This window comes from Borostomias antarcticus, assembly GCF_949987555.1.
Source record: "Borostomias antarcticus genome assembly, chromosome: 21".
NCBI classification, from domain to species: domain Eukaryota; kingdom Metazoa; phylum Chordata; class Actinopteri; order Stomiiformes; family Stomiidae; genus Borostomias; species Borostomias antarcticus.
Window position 1 is genome coordinate 13,466,656 of NC_140254.1, and position 20,903 is coordinate 13,487,558.

Sequence of the window (20,903 nt, forward strand, 5' to 3'; positions counted from 1 at the left end):
CCTCCCTCCCCTCCTCCTCCTCCTCCTCATCACATCTCTTCTGGCTATGAAAAGAGCAGGTGTTTTTTGTGCGTGGCGACGCACCAAAGTTAGCAAATGTCCGGTTGTCACTCCCTCCCTACCTCTCGCCCTACCTTCCTCCGTCGGGTTGTTGACCTGCAGTTCTATGTTGCTACCACAAGAGGCAGTGGTTTTTTGTGCATGGCTGTAAGCCAGCGCAACTAGGATAGTTTTTGTCCGGTTATCCCTCCCTCCCTCCCTCCGTTAAATGTTGACCTGCATTTCTCTATTGGCACCACAAGAGGCAGTAGTCCTAGCACACAATATAAAGAAGGACACCAACATCAACCCCCCCAATCTCCACTGCACAAGTAGAGTAGTGGTGAAAGCATAGGACTCCCACCCGGGAGACCGGGGTTCAAGGCCCCGGTGGGGATGACTTTATGGGACTATACCCCAAAACTCCACATGATCATCCTTTCACTCCAACCTTTGCCCCTTGCCTTAGAGGTCAGATCCTGTCCCAACCCCAACCCTTATTCTAACCCCAACCCACACTAGGGACTAGAGGAAGCACACCAAAACCAACCTGCTGACCTCCACTGCACAAGTAGAGTAGTGGTGAGAGCATAGGACCCCCACCCAGGAGACCAGGGTTCAAGGCCCCGGTGGGGAAGACTTTATGGGACTATACCCCAAACCTCCACATGATCATCCTTTCACTCCAATCTTTTTATCCCTTACCTTTGTCCAGAAACAGAAGTAAACCAATTACAGCAAAATAGCTAACATTACAGGAATCATCAGTGTAACTGCCCTAGCCACTGACTGCTACCATTAATGTTATGGAAGCTGCTGCTAGTTGTTGTGAGCTCATGAGCTAACTGGCTATCCCGCTCTTATTGTGCAGGATTAGCATTGGAAGCATTGGAACTGATGTGTCCAGGCGACAAGACCTATCTTAATTTATCAGACATTATTTCATGTCATTTCTATTTCAGTGGCATGACTAGCTTCCGTTCGACCAGTCCTGAACAGAAACAAGCCAGCCACGCACATAAGCCAGGTTGGACCTGGCCTGTTTTTTTTTTTTGTGCAGCGAGGAATCTGTTTTCACCTGCTTGCTCAGTCGGACCAAGAAGAGGCGGGAGTGTGTGTGTGTGTGTGTACTTTCTCCCGTGCTGAGTCATCCCTTCAGTACTCAGGAGACTCGTTGCCAACAGGTCTGGCCGCGCGCGCGCACGCACACAGACACACACACACACCTCGGTGATTAGCAGCAGGACTCCTGTTTGAACATCCACTATATCACCAGGCGTTGTTTGATTTATGCACCAGGACCGTTGGGCCACACCTCTCTAAGGCCTGGTCGCCACTGGTTACGAACTGCCACACACACACACACACACACACAACACACACACACGTGTCTGTGTCCACAACAACACAATGTGGCCACATGTTTCTGTTTGTTTGTGTGTGTGTGTGTGCGCGCACACATTTGTGACAGTCACACAATAACAAATGATGTAACCGTGAGCTCCACTGTGCCACTTTGGACGAGATACGATCACAAAGACACGACCTCCTGACTAGGAGCAGTCAGCTGAGACCACAGGGCTGAAACCCTCCACAGCCACCCGCGGGTTACTCAGCTCAGCCCATGACTACTGTTCAGCACCGGATCAAATCTCACTCAACTCTAACTGCCCCAGTTTGGGTTCAAGACGGTTTATGTACGGGACACAGCTACCGTGTGGCCTAAAACACATCGTGTAGGTTACTGGAGAGCTTTTCCTCTCATAGACAAAGAATGTTTTTTATAAATAAATAAAAAAAGACAAATAAAAAAAGACTAAAACAATGTCTTCTGGATGCAGGATTTACCTGGGCTATTGGAATTTCAGCAAATTAATACTGGACTGAGAGTACATCTATTAGCTCAGTGGAGGGAAGCACACTCCTGCTTTGGGCAGCTGCGCTTGTGTGTGTGTGTCTTCATACGTCTGTCTTCATACGTCTGTCTGTAAAACAGCTGTTACGCATGTTCTTTCAGTCAAAGTTCTAAAGTTACCATTACGGGGTTGCATAACAGTGAGGCATTGCGCCAAGTGCCTTGACCATTACACACTCCCTCTCTCTCTCTCTCACACACACACACACAAACACACACACACACACACAAACACACACACGCCTTTCCATACCTATACCACACAGATGGCTGGGGTACTGAAAGAGTTAACCACTGCAGAGAGGGAGGCTCCTGGTCCCGCCCACTGCAAGGCTATTTGCATATCAGGCGGGAAGCTCTAGCTCTTTGTTGCAGCAGCAGCCAGACATGGCCCCTCCCCCAATGTCTGCACTGGCGGGAGAGAGCCGGTATCGGCGCTAGGCCACTAAACAATGCAGGCACACACACACACATCTGAGTGGCCACAGTCATTCCTGTGTATATATACTAACACACTGGCTGTTAAAGGAAATATTGTCCCCACACACACACACACACACACACACACACACACACACACACACACACACACACACACACACACACACACACACACACACACACACACACACACACACACACACACACACACCAACCGACACACGAATACAGAATATTCAACAAGAAGGGGAGGAGTCTTTCAGGGGAGAGATAGGGGAAATAGGATAAAAGATGGAGGGTATGGGGAGGGGGCAAAATCAATCAATCAATCAATCAATCAAAGTCTGTCTGTGTCTGCCTGTCTGTGTATCTATCTATCTTTCTATCTAGAGGCAGAGGGCAGGAAAGAGAGACAGAGAGAGCTGCAATGTTGTTATAACAAAAGGGCCATTGAATTGAATTGAATTGAAACCTTTATTGCCCCAGAGGGCAATTGAGGACACAGACATGCACACAGGAACCCCTATATGCAGTAGATGGATAGATATTTAGAATAATCCCGGTGTGGGGAAACTGGGCGTTTCTGCAGTGGAAAAGTACAGCTGTGGTGGGGAAAAAATGTACAGCAGAAGAAAGAATGTACATAGTACAGAATGTACAATGCACACAGCACAAGTATACATTATGGATGTGTATTTACATTAAAGTGAGTCTGTGTGCATGTGTGGGAGGGGGTGAGCAGGTTTTTCTGAGGACAAGAGGAAACACTTGAGGACAGGAGAGATGTATGTGTGTAGGAGTGTGTGTGTGTGTGTGTGTGTGTGTGTGTGTGTGTGTGTGTGTGTGTGTGCGCGCGTGTGTGCGTGTGTGTGTGTGTGTGCGGCGGGGGGGAGGGGCAGGTTTGTGGGAACAAGAGGAGACACTTGAGGACAGGAGAGATGTGTGTGTAGGAGTGTGTGTGTGTGCGTGCATGTGCGTGGGGGGGGGGGGCAGGTTTGTGGGAACAAGAGGAGACACTTGAGGATAGGAGAGATGAAACGGCTAGACTGTGGTGGGTGGGGGCACAGACAGATAGACACAGAATTACAGTACAGCTGTATGCCTGTCTGCCTGGGCGTCTGAGTGTGTGTGTGTGTTCAGTGTCCCGGGAAGGGGTTCACTGGGCTGCTGGGTAAACAGGAAGACCTCTCCTGAACCGGGCCGGGAGAGAGATGGAGGGAGGGAGTGAGTGAGTGGAGAGAGAGAAAGAGAGGGAGGGAGAGGGAGGGAGAGAGAGAGAGCGAGGGAAAAAGAGAGAGAGAGGGAGGGTGGGAGAGAGAGAGAGGGAGGGAGTGAAGGAGAGAGAGAGAGGGAGGGAGGGAGAGAGAGAGAGAGAGAGGGAGAGAGAGGGAGAGAAGGAAAAGAGATGGGGGGGAAAAACACGGAGCTGCCCCCACATTGCATAACCAAACAGGAAATCTGTTGCAGAGAGACAGGGAGAGGGAGGGAGAGGGAGAGAGAGAGGGAGAGAGAAAGAGAGAGAGGGAGGCAGAGAGGGAGAGAGGCAGACAGAGAGAGGGTGAGAGAGAGAGGGAGAGAGAGAGGCAGAGAGGGAGAGAGGCAGACGGAGAGAGGGTGAGAGAGAGAGAAAGAGAGAGAGAGAGAGGGAGAGAGAGCAAGGGAGAGAGAGAGAGGCAGATGGAGAGAGGTGGGGAGAAAGAGAGACCGAGGGAGGGAGAATCTATATGCATGCAAGGGCACACGCATGCACTGTACCAGAGACATCTCCCTGGAGGCATTTCACATCACATCAGTTTCTCTTCTTCTCACCCCATCCGTCCATCCGCCTACCTCCCCTGGCATGTCCCCTGTCTGTGACTGAAGGAGCCAGACAGAGAGAGAGAGAGAGAAGGCACAATGCCCTACTCCCACGGCAACATGAACTCACTCAACTCTGTTTCCTGTATGCTGCGAACACACACACACACACACACACACACACCAGAATTAGCTAGCTACAAGGCTAACTGGCTAGTCCAGAATTAGCTAGCTACAAGGCTAACCGGCTAGTCCAGAATTAGCTAGCTACGAGGCTAACCGGCTAGTCCAGAATTAGCTAGCTATGAGGCTAACCGGCTAGTCCAGAATCACAGAGGTGAACAAGGGTCCATCCATACGCCGTTGCCTAGCTGGTGTGCACATTTGAAAGACACTCTCTCTCTCTCTCTCACACACACACACACACACACACACACACACACACACACACACACACACACACAGACACAGACACAGACACACACACACACACACACACACACACACACAAATTCACAAAAGTTAAAACTAAACAAGAAATTAATCATCCTCTTCTGGATGGATGGAACACTTTAAAACTGCACTTTGAAAAACAGACCACTGTTACTTTTATTCGTTGTGTACCTGTTCTTCACTCTTGTTTTTCTGTGTTGTGAGCTGCATCTCAAACAAGCATGTCTGAGAACATTAAAGTTTTAGTCTGGGTCTAGCGGTCTCACTCAGAGATGCAGACGTAGACATGGCGAGCTGTCGAACACGCTCTGGAGAAGAGTGTCCTTAAATTGCCGCCTGTACCCGGCGAACTCCCTGAAACCCGAGTGCGAGGCGGCCAGGGACGTGCGACAGACGGCGTGCGTCTCCCAGTGTTCACGGAAACCGGAACGTCAGAAGAAACACGAACCCCTTGTTTCTTGAATGCGTAGGCTACTGTAGCATTAACAAGCGCACGCATGCATTTATGTACGGTGGGGTAGTCTGACTACGACTATGTGTTCAGGGGACATGAGCTAACTAGCTGACTAAGACCATTTAGTGTCTCTGACACACACACACACACACACACACACACACACACGACTGTTGTTCTCACGTTAACCCTGGGATTGTCTTGTGCTCCTGAGCCAGGGAGGAAAAACAATGACCCTCACTGGAAATAAAGTGCCTCAAACACACGCATACACACACACACACGCACACAAGCAAGCACAAGCCACACAAAAGCATACACAGATACACATATACTTTTGTCAAGGCTAATGAGACTTTTACAACCTCAGAGCCAGCTAGGGGCCCCTGTCAGCATAAGCAGATACAGTTGCACACATTACTGTGCAAAAAAAACACCAATACAACACACAAACACACAGTGTGAACGCCCAGACCAACCCTCGCCTTGACTCTGGTTTAATCTGAACAGATACAATGTTGACCGGAATGTGGCAGTCCACCTTGTTCCAAAGAGGACTTCTAGAAGACAATAATATAGCCTTGTGCAGTCAGTCAGTCACACACACACACACACACAAAAACACACACACACAAAAACACACACACACACGATAGCGTCAGCAAGCATTTTAGCACCACCTCTCTGATTAGCAGACAGATGGCTGAGTGTTTAGTAAAATGGGATTAGAGATTAGGATTATATACAGATCCCAGACCAGTTCAGTTTTCCCCTTCACAGACAGTCACTAGTAGATAGATGCCCAATCTCTCCAGCCTATATAATCTGGATGAGGAAATAACAAGACTAGATTTGAGAACAAGATTGATTGTTCCTGACAAGCACTGTGAAAACAGATCCATAGAAAGATACTATCTAGTCATAAACAGGGTGTCAGCAGTTCACAAAACATATTTGCTATGTCCCACAATGCCAGTCACTTGCATTGGATCAGATCTGAGCACCACCAGGGGTCGTAAGGTTCAAAGGGATAGCTAGCACAAATCCATGATAAAGGAGGGCACAGATGCATATACACTGTGTTACATAAACTGGCCCATAGCTTACCCCTAGCAGGCCCCCCTTGCTTAACAGCACAGTATAAGCTACCCACCAGAGCAGATGAACTCAAATTACACACACAGTTAGCTCTGAGGCTAACCGGCTAGCCCAGAACAAGCTAGCTCTGAGGCCAACTGGCTAATCCAGAACCAGCTAACTCCGAGGCTAACTGGCTAGCCCAGAACCAGCTAGCTCTGGGGCTAACCGGCTAGCCCAGAACCAGCTAGCTACGAGGCTAACCGGCTAGTCCAGCATCACAGAGGTGAACAAGGGTTCATCCAAACGCCGTTGCCTAGCTGGTGTGCACATTTGAAAGACACTCTCTCTCACACACACACACACACACACACACACACACACACACACACACACACACACACACACACACACAGAGATTCAGACACACACACACACACACGAGATTCAGACACACACACACGAGATTCAGACACACAGCTCTCTCTCTGGTAGCTTGGCTTCAATCATCAAAGAGTAGCCTACTCAGACAGAACCAGGGTAGGCAGTAAAAAGCCATCCTTTGGAGACTGATTTACAGTGCTGCGTAAATCGTTAATTAGCCTTGTGACCAGCGAACTTGACCTCTCCACTCCTGTGTGTGTGTGCGTGTGTGCTTATGTCACCGACTTGAAGCTGATGACAAGCAATCCTTCTACTGCTATGTGCGGTATGACAAAGCGGTGCTTAAGAGTGGTGTAACCAGACCGGCCAGAACTCACACACAAGTCAGTCACAGCCAGAAGGAGACGTCTCTTACCTAACATGCACACGACCAAGGACATTCACTTGGAAACACACATTATGACCCTCAATGTTAGCCTTGCTAAAATTAATCCTTATTCCCTGGTCCCTGGACCAGGTCAGTCTCATTCATAAGCGATATGAAAAACGTTAAATGAAGGGAGGATCGAGGTGAGGAGAGGTGGATGGAGAGGAAGGGGGAGAAATTAGTATAATTGAGTGATGTGAGAAAAAGAGATTGAGTGAGAGAATGAGGCAGAGAGGGAGAGAGGCAGAGGAGGAGAGAGATGATGGGAGGTAGATAAGACAACAGGTAGGGTTGGCCAGCTGCTACTGTATCAGTGTAGCTCTCTTATAGCAAGTAGTCAACCACCCACTAAGATGAGCCCTGACCCACATTGGCACAAATGTGGGACACACACACACACACACACACACACACACACACACACACACACACACACACACACACACACACACACACACACACACACACACACACACACACACACACACACACACACACACACACACACACACACACACACACACACACACACACACACACACACACACACACACACACACTACAGTAAACACACTCCCTACCCTTCCCTACCCTTCCAGCAATTCTGATGTATATTTAGCTGGATGAGGTCAGACACTGGAGAGAGGTTCTGAACTGAACTGAATGTGAGGCGGGTAAGAAACATCTCTGTGAGGACCGGCAGCAGAGGAAGAGAGAGGGAGAGAGAGAGAGAGATCAGAGAGAGGGAGGAAGAGAGAGAGAGGGAGAGACAGACCAGAGAGAGGGAGGAAGAGAGAGAAAGAGAGAGACCAGGGAGATGGAGGAAAAGAGAAACAGATCAGAGAGGAAGAGAGAGAGACCAGTGAGAGGGAGAAAGAGAGACCAGGGAGAGGGAGAAAGAAAGAGACCAGGGAGAGGGAGGAAGAGAGAGAGAGGATTAGGATGAGAGAGCAGAGAGACTGACAGGAAGATAAAAGGGAGAAAGAGAGAGAGATCTAGGGGACAGAAAGGAAAAGAGAGAGCGAGAGAAACAGAATGGAAGCAGAGAGTTACAAGGAAGACAGGCGCGTAGAGGAGAGAAAGAAAGGGGGAGGTTATAAGGGGATGTGGAAAGAAAGAGAGAGAGAGAGAATGAGGGGAAGGGAGGAGACACAGAGGAGGAGTGGCAGGTCAGCGAGGTCGAGAGACCGCCAAGGTGGGCCTGGCCCAGCGCCAGACGTTGTGTAAGAGAGGATTACAGCGACAGACACACCTCGATAGAACGCCGCCGCCAGATAAACCATGATTAGCCACCGCTGTGGTGAAAACACAGCACTTTACTCTCTCCACAGAGTGACCTAGTATCCTTTACCCATATCCCCTCTAACACACAGGCCTGTGTCATAACTCTTCCGTCAGAACATGACTGGTGTAGTGAATTGTCAAGTCATGCGAGCACAATTAGGTAGTACAAAATAATCAGTTTAATTACAGTAATTACAAGCGGGTTGCAGACGGCATGCAATAACCCAAAGCTCTGCGCATACGCAGACCTATAGCCAGCCAAAGACTGACGTCGTTGGCTCGTCGGCCGTTTGTCTCACAAAAGGCACGTTTATAAAGGAAGAAGCAACGGCTTGTGTCCGCTGACTGCTTGCATTGCGTCTCCTAATGATGATGACACTGCGTCTCCTAATGATGATGTCACTGTCAATGCCGGCATGTCCAAGGTCAAGGCTGTTTGTCATACTAAAGGCACATAAGGGAAGAAGCAACAAGTTTATCCTGACTGCTTGCTTTGCGTCTCCTTACGATGATGTCACCGTCAGTGACAGCATGTCCAGGCTCAAGGTTCTCTAGCTCCAGATAATCCACAACATCGGAGCTCCATCAGGTTCAAATCCATAATTCCATTAGTTCACATGGGTATAATCCCAAATATAAATCCCAGTTGATACACCGACTGAGGGGCCCACGTTTTACAGGGACACGGGGGGCTCTTTCTCTGTGGGGTAGTTGTCTACGGAGGCAGATCTCCCACAGGCCTCTCCGGACCTTGGAGCTGGATTAGAGGCGCTGTCCAGAGGCCTCTCCGGAGCCTGGGGCTGGATTAGAGGCGCTGTCCAGAGGCCTCTCCGGAGCCTGGGGCTGGATTAGAGGCGCTGTCCAGAGGCCTCTCCGGAGCCTGGGGCTGGATTAGAGGCGCTGTCCAGAGGCCTCTCCGGAGCCTGGGGCTGGATTAGAGGCGCTGTCCAGAGGCCTCTCCGGAGCCTGGGGCTGGATTAGAGGCGCTGTCCAGAGGCGGACTCTCCGAGGTGGCTGTGAGACGAGCTGTGGGGCCCTGGGGCTGGTCAGCGGCTGGGTCAGACTTCCTCCTCTTTCTCACATGGTAGTGGTGTTTCTTAGACTTCAGATGAGCTGGAGAAGTACAGTAGAGACACAGGCTATCAGTTGAAATGATGCCTTGGGCATATTTCACGAGTTACACCAACCTCTAGCAGCCAAAGAACTACAGTATTACAGTTTTACTAATGGCTCCCATACACTAGAAAACTTAGAAAATCCTTTTAAAAGACTTAAGTCTGACACCCTCTCACATCTAAAGACAATTTGTCAAGTTTTTAGACAGACTGTACGATTTGGGATCATGCAGGGTCATTTGCATGAGCAAAGACTAAAAAACATCCGATAATATCGAACATGTTCGATTTTAACGGAACGTCAAGACGAGAAAAAGACTGACTAAAGACACCTGGGACCGACACCTTGCAGCGAACGCTTGAGATGACGGGAGCGCCACGACTCTGGCCAAACTCTCATGATTCTATCCCGACATGGAAATGTGTCTGCGACAAGTGAAATCGGGGGAGAAGTCGGTCGCTGCTACGGCGACGCAAAATCTGCACGAGCCGTTACCCGGCGTGACACCGGCCCACATGGCGTTGCGGAGCTCCCCGGGGCGGCTCACTCCCCGGGGTGCCAGGATCGACGTTCGAACGCGTGTGACTTAAAGGAGTAGTAAAGGGAAAATGCATGTTTAGCCCTGTTTTAACGTTACTTATGATCATATACAATGATTCAGATCAAAACGTTGACAAAACTAGCACTTTTGAGAAAATTTTCAAGGTGCCCATCCACATCCATTGTATGACCAAGACGGTGGTAGAGCAATTATCAGACTTTCTCAAAAGTGCTAGTTTTGTCAACGTTTTGATCTGAACCATTGTATATGATCATAAGTAACCTTAAAACAGGGCTAAACATGCATTTTCCCTTTACTACTCCTTTAAGTGCGGAGGAGTAGAGTCGCTTGACGCGGAGAAATGCGCTTCTGGGGTGGACAGCCTTGCTCCCTCTCGCCGACGGCAGCCTCCTCCTAAGGCCGCCGTACGTAAAGCCTAATTTATACTCATTCGAAAAGTGTCGTACGACAAATGTCTGTCGACAGGAAAAAAATATCGACTGACATTTAGCATTTATACTTCAGCGAAGTGTCTGATCACCTCCATGGTAACTTGCGGACGCGTGGCTGATTGATCCATGGCAACGAACGTGCCTTCTATCTAGCTATCTAATCACAGCTGTGCGACGAAAGTGACGGCGTCTGTGACATTAGAAAGTTTGGTAGGTGCAAGACACCCCTGTCCTACACAAAAAAGTCGTACGACGAAGTATAAATTGGCCTTAAGGCTCCTCCGTCGTTCTGCTCAGCGGTCGTGAGAGAGACTATCCCCGACGTCGTCAGAACGTCGCAGGGCGCACTCACCTGTCCACTCCAGGTCCCCGATGATCACCTTGTCACATAGCTCGCAGGTGTGCCGGCTACGCTTGTTCCTCAGCTCCGCCCCCTCCACTCTGATTGGCTTGATGGCAGGCCGCTCTCCCTGAGGGAACGGAAAGTGAGGACAGTGGAGGAATTTAGATGCAATGTTTCAATACATTCATCATTTTTTGTTATTTTTTACTTTTATTTTGAGATTATCTGAAGATTGGACCAAGGGAATAATCGAGATAGATGATAGATAGATAGAGAGAGAGAGAGAGAGAGAGAGAGAGAGAGAGAGAGAGAGAGAGAGAGAGAGAGAGGGCAGGCAGACAGAGACAGACAGATAGATAGGTGGATAGATAGACAGATTGAGAGGGATGGAAGGAAGGTAACAGCCAGGATCCGCCTGCATTGACAACGCCCTGAGCTCCGGCCCCACCCACCTTTCTGAGGCTGTCCAGTATCTGCAGTGCGGGGGTGAGGACTGACTCCTCCCACTTTGACACATCAGTCACGTCCAGGCCGTACACTGCAGGAACACCGTCTCCAGGCCCTGGGGGGGGGGGGGGGGGGGGGGGGGTAAACACACAAACACACACACACACACACACACACAAAAACACACACACACACACTCAGTCAGGGTGGGGCTCAGAGGAAGGGGAGTGTGGATGAAGTGAAATCAGTGCAGTTTGTGGGATGCACTGAATGAGGAGGACCAAGACAAAAAGCACCACTGCGGCTATAACATGGACGGAGTCAGTCAGTCAGTCAGTCAGTCAGTCAACCAGTCAGTCAACCAGTCAGTCAACCAGTCAGTCAACCAGTCAGTCAACCAGTCAGTCAGTCAGCCAGCCAGTCAGTCAGTCAGTCAGTCAGTCAGTCAGTCAGTCAGTCAGTCAGTCAGTCAGTCAACCAGTCAGTCAGTCAGTCAGTCAGTCAGTCAGTCAGTCGGTCAGTCGGTCAGTCGGTCAGTCGGTCAGTCGGCCTTCTAGTGCAGCTCTGTTCTAAGATGAGTGCAGCCACGCCCTGAAGCAGTGTCAACCTGCTGACTCACTGGTTCAATAATGTCTCTCTCTCTCCCCCCTCTCTCTCTCTCTCTGGGGGCACGCCCTCTCTGTCTATCCATCCCCCTCTCTTTCTCTCTACCCCCCTCCCCCGATTCTCTCTGTTCTGCTACAGTCAGCAGTCTCCAGCCCCGGCCTCAGCAGTACAGCAGCCTCATCCCCAGCCTCATCCCAGTCCAGCCCCTCCAGGCCCAGCTCAGCCTTGCACTGACCCTGCCTCTCTTCTACTGCCCACCAGTCTGTCTGTCTGCCTGTCTGTCTGTCTATCCGTCTCTGTCCAGCTGTCTGTCTTGTTGGCGTCAGGAGCCCCTGCGCTGTATTGACTGACCACACACACACGCACGCACACGCACACACAGAGACACACAGAGACACAGATACACAGATACAGGACGGGTATGGGCAGACTGCAGAAGGACTTCAAACAGAGAAGAGATGCATCACACACACACACACACAGAAACAAGTTTGGCTTTAAGACAGATGTACACCAGGCAAGCAAAAGTTTCCTTCGGAACCCCCCCCACACACACACACACACACACACACTCTCAGGTAGGCTGGTCTCATTAACCTGAATTGTTCAGTTAGTCAAATCAATTATGAATTAATCCTTAAGCCAAAAGCACACGTGCGTGCGCACACACACACGCACAGGGGTGAAAATTAACTTTTTGGCTCACGGTGAGTCACCTGCCAAGGGGACTGTAGATGAAAAAATCTACCGGCCAAGTATTTTTTTTTTTTCCAGATAGCCTTCTGTAATCTAGTCGGCAATTGGAAATTTTACCTGCATTTGGCCGGTGGCAGGTGTTAATTTTCAGCCCTGCGCGCACACACACGCACACGCACGCACACACGTGTAAGACTCACTCACACCAGTCTAGAAGGAGAGAGAGGCTGCAAGAGAATCATTTCAGTGGAGATACAACAGAAGTGAAATACAACAAAATAAACGCTGCATTTGACCTGCTTTTCTATTCAGACTGTGTTTGAACATCTAGGCCAACATGAGCAGGTTTTGTGTGAACAGGTCCGGTATTCTTGTTTGGTTTAGAACTCTGTAAACAACCCAAAAAACGTCAAAGCAGAAAACAAACATCCCCAGCGCTGTGCCTACAGTATTAACCCACTGCACCTGTCACTGCCTCACTTCAAACCCCATGAGTCACACATTATCCTGTATGTGTGTGTGTGTGTGTGTTCACATGCAGGGAACACCTTACCTAGCGACTGTTAATCAAAGACTCACGTTTCAAATCAGAGGCGGTTGGACTTGTGTGTTGTGTAATTGGTGTGCGTGTGTGTGTGTGTGTGTGAGAGAGAGAGAGAGAGAGAGAGACAGAAAACACACAGTTACACATATTTGGGACTAAAAATAACCTCTACAGGAAATTTCAATCTGGCTGTTAATGATCTCAGAGACAAGGGAAGAAGAATATGCTATAAAAAAAATCTTCTAACATCAATATACCTGAATCTGGCTCAAAATATTCAAATCTATAATTGAACCTATTTTACTGTATGGTAGTGAAGTGTGGGGTCCTCTTGTAAATCAACTGCAGTAACAGAGGAGGGGAGGGAGGGAGGGAGTGATAACCGGACGAACGCTATACTAGGTGCGCTGGCTTACAGCCACGCACAAAAAAGCATCAGTACCTTAAGCTCATTTCTCCATCACCACCTAAAGCTGTGCCAGTCAACAGTCAGTGTAATCACTGAAAATAAACCACATAGGCGTAGAGCGACTGGTGCATCACATCCCATACAAAAATTAATTACTATAGGATTTGAAGTGTCCTACTCCTATTGTAATGAGGACTGTCTGTCTATAACGCAGTAGCGTACCGTGGGGTCTTGCACAGGGTCTTCTCTGACATTGTTATTACTCCCAATGCCCCCCCAACCCCCCCACCCCGTATACGGGTCAAAGACATGGCATGTCAATTCTGGTGTCCGAAGCATATTTATAATGTAAAAAATAAATAAACATTTTAAAACACTACATTATGTTACTCAACTCTCCCCTATTTACTTAGTCATATGAATTTTCATTGTAAGAAATGACAATTTAAGGAGTTATTGAACTCAAAAGTACTAAACTGTCCTTCCTGGGTAACGTCCCGGCTTAAAATGCAAATAGATATATGCCAAAAATGTCAAAAATATGAATAAAAGCATTAATTATCTATTTGGGCATACTTGTGTTGATGTTTGCAATGATACCTACGAATATAGTAACAATACTAAGCTTATTTAGATTTGTATACAAGAATCTTTTGTCCCCATATTTGGATTTCCCTAATGTCCTTCCTGGGTAACAGACAGACAGATTAAAAATACCCAATTACCCATAACTCATTTGCATAGTCATGTGACAAGCTATTGCATCATCCAGAAGATTCTGAAGGACCCCCAAGACGCATGAAAAGGTCAGTAAGTCTCTCTAAAAATGTTGATATTTTGACCTTTTCAGTCACTGGTACATTGTCGCAATATCATGTGTCTTTCTGGATAACGCTAATAAAACATGTATGTTTTTATATTTAAAAACTGCCTATTTCATGTGAAATATGACATTGATGTGTTGAAGACTAAGTTAGTTAGCTACAGTAGGTAATGCTATGGCCAAGTTTTGGCGGGAAATATGTTATTTTGTCCTCCCTGGATAACGATATGTCCTCCCTGGATAACGATATGTCCTCCCTGGATAACGATATGTCCTCCCTGGATAACGATATGTCCTCCCTGGATAACGATATGTCCTCCCTGGATAACGATATGTCCTCCCTGGATAACGATATGTCCTCCCTGGATAACGATATGTCCTCCCTGGATAACGATATGTCCTCCCTGGATAACAAGCATCTTCAGTTAGCCAGGACATGTCCTCTGTTATCCAGAATGGACAGTAGTAGTATTTGTAGTATTTGTAGCTTTTTAAGCATAGATAGTGATAGTTGATAGTGATATTATATTAATACCATAATTATATATTTTCCATATTTTTTTCTTATTTTTAAATATTTTTTTATCTTTAATTCTTATGATTCAATGATAGCAACACAGGTCATTGTCATTGATTTTTGTCAGGTTTTCCAAATAATGAACAAATAATAATGCTATAATCTAAAGTTTTAGTATAGCTTTTGATGTTTCCTGGTCAGTTCTGTCCTTCCAGATGCCCCTGTCTAATAAAGAGAGGCGGAGACTGTTCAGGGCCAGGAAGAATGCAGATCCACAAGCGAGGGCTGAGTTTCTTGAGCAAAAGAGAGCAAGGTATTTGTATTTAGTAGTTAAGTGATAAGGCAGATCAGTAAAAAGGACAAATTTAAAGATTCATCAAAATGTATAATATTTGTAAAAGGACTACATGTTGTTTATTGAGCAATGTGTCAGATTATGGTGGGGGCTATTATGCAGCAATTTGGATCAAGGTAATTAAAAAATAAGGCAGACATGCAGGAAGACAATTAGACATACAGACAGACAGACAGACAGAGAGGTAGATGGACAGACAGGCATTCGGACAGACAGGCAGACAGATGGACAGACATACGGACGGACAGACAGGCAGACAGACAAAGAGACAGGCTGGCAAACAGACAGGCAGATACGCAGACAGACAGACATACAGACGGGCAGGCAGACAGACAGGCAGATACGCAGACAGACAGACGGGCAGGCAGACAGACAGGCAGAGAGACAGGCTGGCAAACAGACAGGCTAGCAGACAGGCAGACAGACAGATACGCAGACAGACAGACATAAGGACGGGCAGGCAGACAGGCAGGCATACAGACAGGCACACAGACAGACAGACAGAAAGACAGACAGACATACGGACGGACGGACAGGCAGCAATTAGTTTGTTTAGAGCAATGTGTCAGATTATGGTGGGGTCTATCCCTTTAAAGTAATGGAATCAGTGTGACAGCCTGTATCTAATACTCATTATGTTTGTCTAGCTACCACAAATACAAATCCAAGTCCAAATCAAAGCCCAAAACTCCTGTACGGCTGATGACTCCTGCCGCAAGGAAGAAAGGGGAACAGTGAAATATTTGAATAATTTCAAATCGTTTACAGTTGTCAGTGTCTCTTAGCCGTCTTGATTTTGCAAGTTCACATTCTCTCACAAATCAGTCTGGATACTCTCTATAGAGATGAGTTTGTGCCAGATCAGAAAACGATCCAATCAGTGTTGGTTCTGAGGAATTTGGAATACAAACAGCTACGCTGGGTGGGTTCATGACGAGGAGCAGTTGAAGTTAGCGCGTGATAAACAGTGAGACAGATGTTCATCCAATCACCTGCCAAGTATTTTTGAAAGTGCCTGCCCTTTTCCAAACAGTTTACAATGGAGAGTTCCCAGATGGTTATGCAAAGCAAACCATCTGGTGTGTCAGATCAAGTGTCTCTTGCTTTCTACTACGTATGATTGTTGAAAACTTATTGTAAAACAAAACATTATGTCCCCGAGACAGCCTTTAATTAAATACTTTGAAATCTTGCCGTATGTCATTCCTGGCTAACAGCATGTCATTCCGGGTAACAATGACACAGTCAAGTAATTTAACCCAGATTTTCATGTTATATTACACAATTATGTTTTCTTGGGTTAATGATACAATAAGCAACCTTTTTACCTTTACTCTAAAGCATTTTAATACATTTTCCAGTTCTTTTCTCTTTTTGGCATTGCATATTGTGTGATCAACAACAACTGATGAGCCCATTTCAGCATAGGCGTATTAGCCCACCGCTCCAGGTCTTGATTTGGTCTTGACTTCCGTAAACCAGAATCATTTTACCTGCCCTACAATAACGAATGAATAACGAGCTAGTTAGACGTAACGTGGGACCGTAACGTGGACTGTATTTTCATGAGGACAGAGCACTACCAAAACGCTAAACACGGATGAAAATGAAGTGATATGGCAGAATACAAGACGCATTTAAGTCAAAAACAGTCTGAAAGTCGATTTTCGTGAAAGAAGGCGCAAAAATCAAGTTTTGTTTGGATTTGTATGGGTAAGCCAGGATTACCCTGGCTTATAGGTGCAATCGCCACTGGTAGGGGTACCAATAATTTGCAACACTTGGGACAATTTAATTGTTCCTACCAAAACGTAAACAACTATAATTCCACACCAAAACGAAGTCCATCACAGGAGTACGACAACTCGTGCTCAAACACCACAACGCCTTTTATCAAACTGAAAATAGCCCTGCCAGTGCTAACCATCTCTGGGCTACTGTATCACATCGCATTCATAAGCCATCGTTCTGACACCATAATAAGGGGAAGCTTTTGTCAACGACATGCAACAACAGGTCCTTCTCTCTCACATAGCAGCAAATTCACACATTCACACACTTACAGCCACGCACAAAAAGAGCAATCAAATTCTACAAGCACCTAAAAACAAAATGACCCCAACTCCTGCACAAGGCTCAGGACAGCCCTCACACCATCTGGACCAACCAAATCATAGATAAAGAAAAAGAAAATTACCTTTTTTCTATTGGACATCTACTGCAAAAACTCAAAAGAAATTTAAGTGCTATTTGTCTCTAAACAGACCGCACACGGTGGCAAACTATCTGAGTGCCGTGAATGATGAGAAATGAGAAAGACATGAACTATGTACAGACCCAGTGATCACAGACTGACCATAGAGACTGGCCCACACAGGCAGACCTGGCTGCCTAGAGAAGACTCAGCTCTGTCCACAGAGACAGCTGGAGACAGAACATGTCCTGCTATAACGTAGATGTAGAACTTATATTAAACAAAGTTCTTAACAAAAATTAAATGTAAGCTCAAATTTTGAGACTCTCTGACCAAAATAAAATGCAACATATACTTGGAAAACAGTATCACCGCCATAGAAGCAGCAAGATATGACATGAGTTCATGTCACACCTAAGAGAAAACCAGCAGAACACATAACAGTCTCCTCACAGCTCACACTCTGCCTTTTCATTCACTCCTCTACTTCATGAGGATCTGTTTATGTATTTATTTACTTTACATGACATTTGATTTTGCATTATTTTTGTTGTCTCTTTATTGACCTATTTTATGACCTATTTTGCTTGTTCGTTTATGTATTTTTGTATTTTACATGCCATTTGATACATTTGATTTTGTATTATTTTTGTTAATTGTATCTTTATTGATCCATTTTATGACTTATTTATTTCGTTTACTTAATTGTTTTCTCTTGTCATTATTGAATTGTATCATCCTTGATGCTTTGGCAATATTGTTCACCTGATATTCATGCCTATGAAGCGTATTGAATTGAGCTGAATAGAGAGAGAGAGCAGGTGGGGAGAACCTACCTGGAACCCACCATATGGAGAATGAACACTTCTCCTCTTCTCTCTCTTTTTTCTGTGGTTCTGTTTGGTAAACACTCTTAGCCCAAACAGCTGTTCCCCATCTAATCTCCCTCCCCCCTCCTCTCTCTCTCCTCCACCCAATCATCCCTTCTAATCTCTATTACTCTGTTGCCTCCATGTGCCTGTTCCCCCCCCTCTCCCCCTGTTCCTCTCCCCCGTACCTCTCCTTCTCTCCCCATCCCTCTCTCTCTCCCGCTCTCCCCCTGTACCTCTCTCTCTCTCCCCTTTTCTCTCCCGCTCTCCCCCTGTGCCTCTCTCTCTCTCCCCCTCTCTCTCCACCTGTTCCTCTCCCCCATCTCTCGCTCGCTCTCTCTCTCTCCTCGGCTGGTTTGATTAAGAGATAGTAAGGTGGTGTGTGTGTGTGTGTGTGTGTATACAGTACGGGGGGGGAGGTTAGAGATGTGGGATGGAGGCTCGTCTGAGATATGACTCTGCTCATTCAGGCCGCAGTGAAAGGAGGGCTTAAAGAAGGGTGAGAGAAGGCACACAGACACGCACGCGCACACGCACACACACACACGCACACACACACTCCATATCATGCTCCATATCTTGCTAAGAGGGGAGATCGCTTCCACTCCAACACGAGGGGCATCGTAGGACAGCTGTTGCTTCAGAGAGCGTGCGTGTGTGTGTGTGTGTGTGTGTGTATGTGTGCGCACGTACATGTGTGTGTGTTTCAGTAACAGTAGCACACCTGTTACAACAAACGGCCAAGAGTCATTTGTCCCTCGTTGCAGCACACACCCTTGCCTTCTGCTGCTGGGCGGGCGTGTGTGTGTATGTGGGTGTGTGTGTGTGTGTGTACACTACTGTAAAAATAAAACATCAGTCAAAGCGCAGCCCCAGTGCTTTTTTGGCCACGGTCCACAAGGCACTCTGGCAGTTGTCTCTCTCTCTTTCCTGGCCCCTCTCTCTCTCTCTCTCCTTTCATTCTCTCTCTGTCTCCTTTCTCTCTCTCCGTCTCCTCTCTCTCTCTTTCTTTCTTGGTCCCTCTCTCTCTCCCCCCCTCTCTCTCTCCTTCTCTCCCCCCCTCTCTCTCTCTCTCTCTCCCTCTGTGGCGATGTTGCTGCTGTGTAGATAAGGCCCGGGTCATTGTTATGTTGGCGCCCGTGGCGTGGTGTGGTGTGGCGTGCGTCTGTGTGGTGGAGTCACGGGCGGCACACCCACCAGCTGCTGGCTCTCGCCCCGGGCTTCCCCTCACACAGAGGACCCCATTCTCACTGCCAAACACACACACACACACACACACACACACACACACACACACACACACACACACACACACACACACACACACACACACACACACACACACACACACACACACACACACACACACACACACACACACACACACACACACACACACACACACACACACACACACACACGGGTGTGAGCCCGCCCCCCACCTGTCACCCTTCTGGATCACATTACACATCTCTCTCCCTCCTTCTCCATCCCTCTCTCTCTCTCCCTCTGTCTCTATCCCTCTCTCCCTCTCTCTCACATGTCGGACACAGACGACACACATCTGTTATTCAACACACACGTGGCCCCAGCAAGTCAACACCTGGGTGTCCAGGTTGCAGGTAGGTGTGTATGTCTGGGAAACGCAAAACAACAACGTGTGTGAAGGCTGTAACAATGTAATAATGCTATAGCAACGAAAAAACACACACACATACGTACACACCAACTGAGCCCCACCAACAGACTAGAGTTGGAGTTAAATGCATTTCAAATAGACTCAAGCTTTCAGGGGTTCAATAGTTCATTATCCAATACCGTACACTGTTCAGATGCTCTCTCTCTCTCTCTCTCTCTCTCCCTCTCTCTCTCCCTCCCTAGAGGGGCCCAGCCAGGCTGCAGGGTGCTGAGGGGGGGGGGGGGGTGGCTGCTGGATTCCCGGCAGTGCTGCAATGCCACAGGAGATTAGCCGGCTCAGCTGAGGGCGCTACCAGAGAGAGAGGAGAGGTCAGCGCTGCGTGTGTGTGTGTGTACGTGTGTGTGTGTGTGCGCATGTGTGTGTGCATGTGTGTGTGTACGTGTGTGTGTGTGTACACGTGTGTGTGGAGTTGAGTTAAGGCTTAGCGAGGTAGAAAGCAGGTCAGGAGTCTCAGAGAGAGAGAGGGAGGGAGAGAGAGAGAGAGAGAGAGAGAGAGAGAGAGAGAGAGAGAGAGAGAGAGAACTGGGGACTGATGGATGTGATGGAGAGAGAGGAGGAGCGGGAAGAGGGAGGTGAGGAGGGCGGGATGACAGAGGAGTGATAAATAGATAGAGGGATGGATGAAGGGAGGGTTGGATGAAGGGAGGGATGGATGAAGGGAGGGTTGGATGAAGGGAGGGATGGATGAAGGGAGGGTTGGATGAAGGGAGGGTTGGATGGAGGGAGGGATGGATGAAGGGAGGGTTGGATGAAGGGAGGGTTGGATGGAGAGCGCTGTGTTAGCCTGAGCGATGCTCAGAGTGGGGTCTGGGTCTGGTCTGGTCTGGTCTGGTGTGGGTCTGGTCCGTGCTGGAGGCCTAACGTCGGGTTCAGAGAGTTCATACATGTTCACACACACACTTAATAAATCTTCCTCGGGAGCGCGCGCACGCGCACACGCACACGCACACGCACACACACACTGACCGTCCATATGGTACAGGCAGACAGATAGGGGGTATTGGCAGGTTTTGGCCCACTT

General features: G+C 47.8%; 1 protein-coding gene across 1 annotated transcript in view; it reads right to left on the reverse strand.

Moving 5' to 3' along the window:
- Positions 1–8,406: 8,406 nt before the first annotated feature.
- The window catches only part of trit1 (tRNA isopentenyltransferase 1), a gene marked incomplete at its 5' end in the record, with an annotated part of 15,723 nt that continues 3,226 nt past the window's right edge, over positions 8,407–20,903 (reverse strand). The window contains 3 exons of the mRNA XM_084454950.1: positions 8,407–9,384; positions 10,733–10,850; positions 11,176–11,285. Of these exons, the coding sequence (XP_084311076.1) occupies positions 9,206–9,384; positions 10,733–10,850; positions 11,176–11,285 (407 nt within the window). The 3' untranslated portion in view covers positions 8,407–9,205. The remainder of the gene's footprint in view (positions 9,385–10,732; positions 10,851–11,175; positions 11,286–20,903) is intronic.